General features: G+C 47.4%; 1 protein-coding gene across 1 annotated transcript; it reads left to right on the top strand.

The window, feature by feature from the left end:
* Positions 1-3750: 3750 nt before the first annotated feature.
* On the top strand, positions 3751-7110 carry LOC122377329 (retinol-binding protein pinta-like). Its single transcript, XM_043357264.1, has 2 exons — positions 3751-4676; positions 5390-7110. The coding sequence occupies exons 1-2, from the start codon at positions 4264-4266 to the stop codon at positions 5931-5933; spliced, it is 957 nt and encodes a 318-aa protein (XP_043213199.1). The 5' UTR covers positions 3751-4263; the 3' UTR covers positions 5934-7110.
* The last annotated feature ends 1242 nt before the right edge of the window (positions 7111-8352 follow it).

Genomic DNA, 8352 nt, shown 5'->3' with positions numbered 1-8352 from the left:
TCTCGGGACGTTTTTAGCGAAATGGCTCCGACCTCGCGGCTGGGAACGTCGGCAAAAGCTGAGCTAATCTCTGAGGATTAGACGGCCGAAGGTGGGATGTACGGTCTTGACCTTGATCTTGAGATCGCTGTATGGTGGGTTCTTAGAATGGAAATACACAGTGCGTATGGAACATCGGGCAGCGCCCAAAGCTTTTTGGACCTGTTCTGGTCTGGGCATCGAAAAACGCTAGATAGAAAGGTTGTAGTGAAAACTTCAGGCTACCTCTCCCGACTCCCACAATCGGTTTAGCATTTTCTCTTATGCATTATATGTGAGGCTCGCTCGAAAAACGTCGATTTAACATGGAAACCCAACAGAATAGTAGTTTTTTTTAGCGCCGATTTGGTCTAATGCCACCAACTGTTACTGTCTACCCCTGGGTGGGGCAGCCGCCCCACTAACTGGCAACTACGTAGGTATATAGGAAGCTCCGCCCCTGCAGGGTAACAGGTTTCACTACTTGATGCATACATACAGGCGGCGGACGCATACAACTAGTGGCTAGTGCCATGTATTGACGAGAATTAGAGCGAGCTGAGCGGCTTTAGTAGTGTCATCTATTGGCGAGTATTTGAATCAAAACGTGCATTGCGGCGCAGTGTAACTTCAGGCGTATACCAGTGCTGTCATCTAGTGACAAGAGTGAGAACTAGGACGGGTAATGCGGCACAGTATGCCTTCAGGCGTAAAAGAACACGACATGCAAACTGACGATACTAACAAAACTAACGAACAAAGTGCAAACTATAGTGAAGATAGATGAATGTTATCTCTGTAGATAGTAGATACATAGAAAGAGTGATACTAAAGAAAAAGACCAAATATCTGAAAGCGAAGAGGTCCTCCAGGCTCCATTATCGGAATTAGACACATGGATGCCAAAAGCGGTATTCCCCCTCCCTGTTGTTTGTTTTCATTCGTTAGTCTTGTAATTGACGAACGCCTCCTTACAATCTCTATATCTATTCCTTGACCGGTGTCGAATGGTCTATATCGAATATTCCTTTACCGGTGTCGAATTTTCCGTATCTATTCCTTGACCGGTGTCGAATGGTCTATATACAGGGTGAATTTTTTTTAACTGTTAAAAAGTAAATGTCAATGGTGGTCCCTAAATCGAAAAATCGCGTGCAAAAAAGCAATGCACGTGATAGATAAATCTGGGACATTTTGTATGGTGTCATAATTTGTCCCTTTTAACCGAAGGCCTCGGCCCCAATGGAGCCTGAAAATGTCCCACCAATCGGGCACGCATGGCCCACCGCCGTTCAGTAAGGAACGGCACAAAACGATGATTTTGAAGCATTGAGGCAGTTCGAAGCATACGATCATCGAGGAGACACCCCAGAAAGACGTTAAATAATGCACGAACAAGCTTGTAGTCATAAATAACCTTCAAACGGTTCATTTGGCGTATGTGCAGCCTCTGAAGAATCAGTCTTCAGGGAGAAAGAAAAAACAGCGAATCAGACACCACCAGGGCCGCCAGTATCAAAATCCTCGACCTGCCCGCCCTAAACTTCTAGTTTTTGGACTCAGCTATGGCAGATATAACAAGAAAACAGTGGAAATATCTGGCCGAGCTGAAAACGGGCGATAGGAGCCTTTTCAGTCCGCCTAATGAGTATGGGAGTCCATGGTGCTGTTCAACACGTGCTCAGGCGGGCTGATTCGTGTCGGTGAGAGAGGGGGCAACTTCAAGCACAAGTAAAATGCACGATGGACGTTCCTTCACATCGTGTCTGCATGAAATCAAAATGTCCCAGCATGCTTGTCATCCTGGTATATAATTTTGCAATATATATTTGTATTTTAATGCCACTAGACCTCATTACTTTTTAACAAGTAAAAAAAATCACCCTGTATATCGAATATTCGTTTACCGGTGTCGAATTTTCCGCAGCGTCAGCCACGTCTGTCCTCACTGTTTGTGACTACCCGCCGCCCCCTGGGGACGTTTCGGTCTTGATCAGCTGTGTGGGCATCACACCCGATAGCGGCTTCAGTGAGGAGGATATGTAAACAGGAATAGTGCCGGGAGTCCCCGAGGGAATGTGGGGAGAGTGGGGTGTGGGGGAGGATTGGGATTGGAGAGAGGAGCGAGAGAGAGGGGAGGGGAGGGAAGGAGAGGGAAGGGAAGGGAAGGGAAGGGAAGGGAAGGGAAGGGAAGGAAAGGAAAGGAAAGGAAAGGAAAGGAAAGGAAAGGAAAGGAAAGGGAAGGGAAGGGAAGGGGAGAGGAGGGAGGGGAGGAGAGAGGGGGAATGAGAGGAAGAGGGAGGAGAGAGAGGTGGGGGGAGTGGCGGAGAAACAGAGATGGGAAAGGGATGACAGCGAGAGGGGATGGATATACAGGAAGGGAGTGGGAGTGGGAGTGGGAGTGAGAGTGAGAGTGAGAGTGGGAGTGGGAGTGAGAGTGAGAGTGGGAGTGAGAGTGAGAGTGAGAGTGAGAGTGAGAGAGACAGAGACAGACAGAGACAGAGACAGAGACAGAGCTACAAAAATAATACCTGTTATGGAAACAGTCTGTGTCAGATAATCAAAACTTTCTGGGAGTATGAGACGCTAACAACTAGCAATAAAGTGATCCACGGCATTTACTTATGCAGGATTATACAGGAATTTCATTTATCAACAATTATATACGTCGCTATCCTAATTCGATCGTACATAATAGATGCATATTCGAATAAAGCATGCTTACCACTTCGCGACATCATCAAACTGCGTCTATTTTCTGGGACCATTGCGAGTTTTACGGATCATTCCTATGGGGGTCAGGTCTAGAAGACACCATGTTTTGGTGTTTATTTCCCCCAGGGGATTTTCACACCCGATACGAGGAAAAACACTATTGATATTCATTGCGTGGCCTGCGGTTGGTTTCAACTCGAGGGGTGGCTGCCTGAGATGAGAGAGCTACATAGTTACTAGGAATGCGATTTATTTAACACTTATGGGGTGGTGATAAGATAAACAGTTGAATCCGCGTAATAAATCCTCAAATAATAAATCCAGCCGCTAATTGTGGTCACTTGAGCTCTTCACCGATTTCTCCATAGAAGTATAACTGACTACGGTAAATAGAGCCGCCGCTTAATAAATCCAAAATGTTGTGTCACCAAGGAGGACTTATTGAGCGGATGCCACTGCATGTGGGATTGAAAGTGGCGGAATGGAAGCTCAGCTATCATTGAACTTGTACTGTGTTCATGATAAAAAAGGCCATTGTCGACATGTAGAGGAAAATGAATGGAATATGTTGAATACCCACTGCCGAAAGCTTGTATTCTAAGCAGTGAGACATATTTAACAATCCGCCAAACAATAATCCTGACCAATTTAATGGTGGTAACAACACACGTAAAACTAGTAAACAAATACCAATTTCTTCAGTGGAGATCGATGAATTAGTTTGAAGAGATGGAATGGCTACCTTTTTTGCAAGCATCAAATATATTTTGCCTGTTTTTTTTTTTGACACACTTTCCTTCCCTGTTCCTCCTTCCTTTCTGAACATTGGCTTCACCGTCTACCTGTGTACCTGTCGCGGTGTTTTACTGTATGCTTAACGTTCCTCCTATCTACGTACCAAGCGCCCCCGGTCTATCTGTCTATCTGTACTTAGCGACTCTGAGGCACCCGCTATCGCGGTGTTTGGTGTTGATAAAGTCACCACTCGACAGAGGCGGGCTTCTAGAGCTCTGATTCACTGTGACTCCGAAGTACGGGAGGGCAGGAGTGTGCTGCTGTGGTTGGTGGAGTTTGGTTCGTCAGGCAGCGTAAACTGGCTGACTAAGCTTGCTGACAGGTCCATCCGCAAACTCGACAGTTGTCTCACCTGTACGTCTTCCATTTTGCCAGTCCTCCCTTTGTCTACAAGTTCGTCTGTTCACGCTTCAACTGTCTACAAACCTGCCAGCTCGTCAATTCGACTGTCTGCAAGCTCGTCAGATTGACTGTGTATCCGACTGGCCAGTCGCCTACTTCCGGCATAAGAGATTTTTGATTTCACACAAGAAGAAGACTCTTTAGAATCAAGATACCGGCACTTGAGAGACGACATTTGAAGCCGCCTCGCCTGCTACTTTAACTACCTTCACGTCAGGACTGCCATCTCTGAACCGCTACCATCCAACCATCTAAAAACTACCTCAAGTTTCCTCCGCTGTTTCAACTTCTACCACCTCGAGGGCACCACCATCACTCTCCTCCGGCGTCACCATGACCACCCCGCTCCTCGCGCGCCGCTCCCAGCCCTACCAGTGCTCCCTCCCGGAGCCCATCCTCGCTCAGGCCCAACGTGAGCTTTTCGAGGTCCCCGACCGACGTCAAACCGACATCGAACACCTCCGCCAGTGGCTCTGCAAGCAACCCCATCTCCGTACCCGCACCGATGATTGGTTTCTCATTAACTTTCTCCGCGGAGCCAAGTTCAGCCTGGAGAGGGCCAAGGAGAAGCTGGAGCTGTACCACTCACTGAAGACACACTGCCCGGAGATGATGGGCGGAGGTGACCCGAAGGATGATATGGTGGCCGAGGTGCTCAGAGCTGGAGGGTTCGTGCCGACGCCGAAGCCGCTGCCGAATGGACAGCGGCTGGTGATAATCAGAGTGGCGGCGAGAGATACGGAGAGGTGAGAGAGAGGGAGGGAGAGGGAGAGAGAGAGGGAGAGAGAGAGAGAGAGAGAGAGAGAGAGAGAGAGAGAGGGAGAGAGAGAGAGAGAGGGGGGAGGGGAGGGGAGGGAGGGAGGGAGGGAGGGAGAGGGGGTGGGAGTGAATGAACGATTGAAGCGAATGGGTGAACGTTTATGCGAAAAAGTGAGTGAGTGAGTGAGTGAGTGAGTGAGTGAGTGAGTGAGTGAGTGAGTGAGTGAGTGACTGAGTGAGTGAGTGACTGAGTGAGTGAGTGAGTGAGTGAGTGAGTGAGTGAGTGAGTGAGTGAGTGAGTGAGTGAGTGAGTGAGTGAGTGAGTAAGCTACGTTGGCTGGGCAAGAGGATATGGGTTTGTAAGATGAGTGGTAGATGGTTGGATCTGACTCAGCTTTAAATGGAACAATGTAGCAGATGTTCCGTCTTTTGTAATGACCGATCTCTATCCCTAACTGTTTTTAATTTACTTGGAAAATTCGAATCCTTTTAATAGTATCTCTATCTGAATCTTGATAGTCAGGTGGTGAAGAAGCACCACTATTCACTCCGCCCTTTTCTGTCGTCTTCAGGTTAGGTGCCTCCGTAGGACAATTCTAACTCCCTCCCCAGCCCCCCCCCCACCTCTCTCTGATCTTCAGGCTCCCAAGGAGTTGATATCTGACCCTCTGTCCGCTCACCCCACGTCTCTCTGATCTCTGGTGCCACAAGAGGTCATGTTCCGCGTCTCCAACATGATCTCCGCTCTGCTCGCCGAGCAAGACGAAGCCTCCCAAGTGACCGGGATCGTGGGCCTCCTCGACCTCAAAGACGCCACCCTAGCCCACGCCATGTCCATGACACCAACCCTCGTCAAGAAGGCAGTGACATGCTGGGACTCCTTCCCTGTCCGTCAGAAGGGGATGCACTACTTCAACACACCCACCGGCATGGACCCGGTCATCAACCTCTTCCGCAGCTTCATGAAGGAGAAGATGAAGCAGAGACTGTGGTTCCATGGATCGGACCAGTCGTCCCTCCACTCGGCTATCCCACCGGAATGCCTTCCTGAAGAGTACGGTGGCACGCTCCCTAGCGTAAATGCGCTAGCGGAGGAGTGGGTGAAGAGGGTTGAAGAGAACAGGGAGTTCTTCTTGGATTACATGAAGTATGGTGTTGATGAGAAGCTGCGCAGGGGGAAGGCGAAGTCGGCGGCGGATCTGTTCGACATCGAGGGGAGCTTTAGGAAACTGGAGATCGACTGAAGAGGAAGGGAGAAAGGGAAAGAGAAGGAGAAGGAGAAGGAGAAGGAAAGAAGGAAGGGAAAGAGCATGAGCAAGAAATAGAAGAGGAGAAGGAGAAAGAGTAGGAAGGAGGAGAAAGGAGAAGGGGGAATAACAATTTCTGCACGGATAAGGGTGAGAAGACGTGTACAGTTATGTAGGGACCGTAAGATCGAAATCGGGATGGTAGGAAAAATGATCGGAGACGTAGGTCAATGGTAAGGATTGTGGATGATGGATGGAAAGAGGATATAGATAGGCTGGTTGATGAGTGAAATGAGAACCTTCCGGACTGAAAAAGATAACCTGGGATATGTGGTTGGAAGAGGGCATACAGGTTGAAGCGGATGAATGATGACTCATGCCAGGGGATGTAGGAAGGGGAACATGGGTACGGTAAGAAAACATCTAGGAAGGGTCGTACGGGGAGGAAGGTTGGAGCTTCGATAGAGATGAAAATGGGACGTTAGAGGGAGAGGAAGATGGAAGCGGTGAAAGAAAGTCACATACTGGAGGACTACTGCCTGAGTCGCGGGGAAGGGAAATGGTGGCAATGATGATAGGATATAGACCTACTGAGAGTCTACTGAGGGAAATGGTGGCGATGATGATAGGATATAGGTCTACTGAGACAGACTACCGAAACAGACGCTCAGTGCTATAGATGGTTTCAGTGATACCAGAGAACACCTACAACTTCGTGAAATGATGTTTACTGCTCGTTTATAGACAGGTGTGACCACGAACTGTGGACACGCGCATATATGATAGCAGGTTATGGTAGTATTAGTTTCAGTCAGCCCTGTGCTGTCCTTAGAATGGGCTATCGGCTTGTGTGTGGGAAGTGCGCATACAATATCAATATTTGCCTGTTATGCATGCATATTGTGGTGTAAACCTCTCGTCGAGATGTAGTTGACAGTTGGATGATTGGCGTAGGTTGCTTAGCACTGTGCTGAGTTGGATAAGAGCAATACGCTAGCAGCAATGTTCGGACGCATTAGTCTTTTTGGATTCAGAAATACTGTACGTGAATGTGATCCTGCGTGCTCTTTGTTATAGATAGAAGAATATGTGTAGTTATAAAAAGATATCGTTTATCATATGTAATGTAGATTGCTGAAATAGGAGGTTGCCAATATAATATGAATGCATTCTGCCTTTCTTTTTTTGTTGTCGAGGGTTTGAAGTCCTGCTACTTTTTCAAATTATTCCTTGTATTTTGTCCTGAAAATAATATTGTTTTGTCTTTCATTTTATTTCCCATTTAATTGCAATAAATTTCATTGATAATTTTTTTATATCAATTCTCGCATATTCTCGCATGTTCCATCGCTGACGGAACTGACATTCTATCAATACCTACCGATAATTCACCAACGTCCTGCCATTGCATGCAACGTCTTTTCACATTCTTACCTAACCACACCACATTGTCTCCGTCCATGTCTCTACACCGCTGCTGTTCAGTTCAGTTCATTTATTCACGCTAATCCGCTTTCGCGGCTTTTCATTAACCCTATTCCTGGCGGGGGGGGGGCCTCAGGAGCCCCCCTGAGGTTTTTTGGTTATTTCTCCCAAACGCGTTGAGCTAGGAAGCTCAAATTTTCTGACTTTTCCTATAAGGCTTCTACGCAACATGTCTGAAAATTTTGAGTTGATCTGACCTCAGGTCAGGTCACCAGAGGCGGTTTGGTGACCCTACCTCAGAAAAGTTTGCAATCACGCCAGAGCTAGAGTTTTTGAGCGATCGATTTCTTCTCTTCAGGCTTTAGTTAGGGTACCAGTATGTGCAATTTGTATATCTCGGAATTTTGATATCGGTGACCTAAGGTCAGGTCAGTTTCGCGACCTCCCCATTATAAGTCAATGGGGGAAAAATCAACTCCCTGTTTTTACCACTAAAACGGGTCGGAATGGCCCCATATACCATACATGACTTCATATACGATCAACCTTCACTACCTTGAGGTCTGTTTTGCTGTTGGGCAGCTGTGAGGTCATGTGACGTCATCAAAGGTCACCAAAGGTTTTTGGCCAATAACTCCGTACAGGAACAAGATACAGACGCGTGGATGGTCTCATTGTGTTCAGCTCGTCAAGACGCATCGAATGATATACATGATGACCTCGAGGTCACGTGACCTGAGGTCAACCTTTGACCTTGACCTTTCGAGGTCAACATATATCATTCGATGTGGATTGACGAGAAGATCACGATGATGCCCTTAGTTTGTTCCTGTCTTGACTAATTCGAAAGTTATTCGAGAAAAACTCTCTCCATATCTAGCGCCGCCATTTTGACTTTTTCGACCCCTGTGACGTCATCTTTGACCTGACCTGAAAATGACCTTTGTAAAAATTGTAGACCTTGTCCATGCGTATCCGATGCCGTTTACCG

The sequence above is a fragment of the Amphibalanus amphitrite genome, unplaced genomic scaffold (genome assembly GCF_019059575.1).
Source record: "Amphibalanus amphitrite isolate SeventyFive unplaced genomic scaffold, NRLGWU_Aamphi_draft 002731F_arrow, whole genome shotgun sequence".
Taxonomy (NCBI): Eukaryota; Metazoa; Arthropoda; class Thecostraca; order Balanomorpha; family Balanidae; genus Amphibalanus; species Amphibalanus amphitrite.
Note: the sequence above shows the minus strand (reverse complement) of the source record. Positions and strands in the feature narration are given on the sequence as shown.

Coding starts and splice junctions, on each gene's coding strand:
- LOC122377329 (XM_043357264.1), top strand. CDS start 4,264: ATGACCACCCCGCTCCTCGCGCGCCGCTCCCAGCCCTACCAGTGCTCC. Junction 4,677..5,389: donor GCGGCGAGAGATACGGAGAG/GTGAGAGAGAGG, acceptor TCTCTGATCTCT/GGTGCCACAAGAGGTCATGT.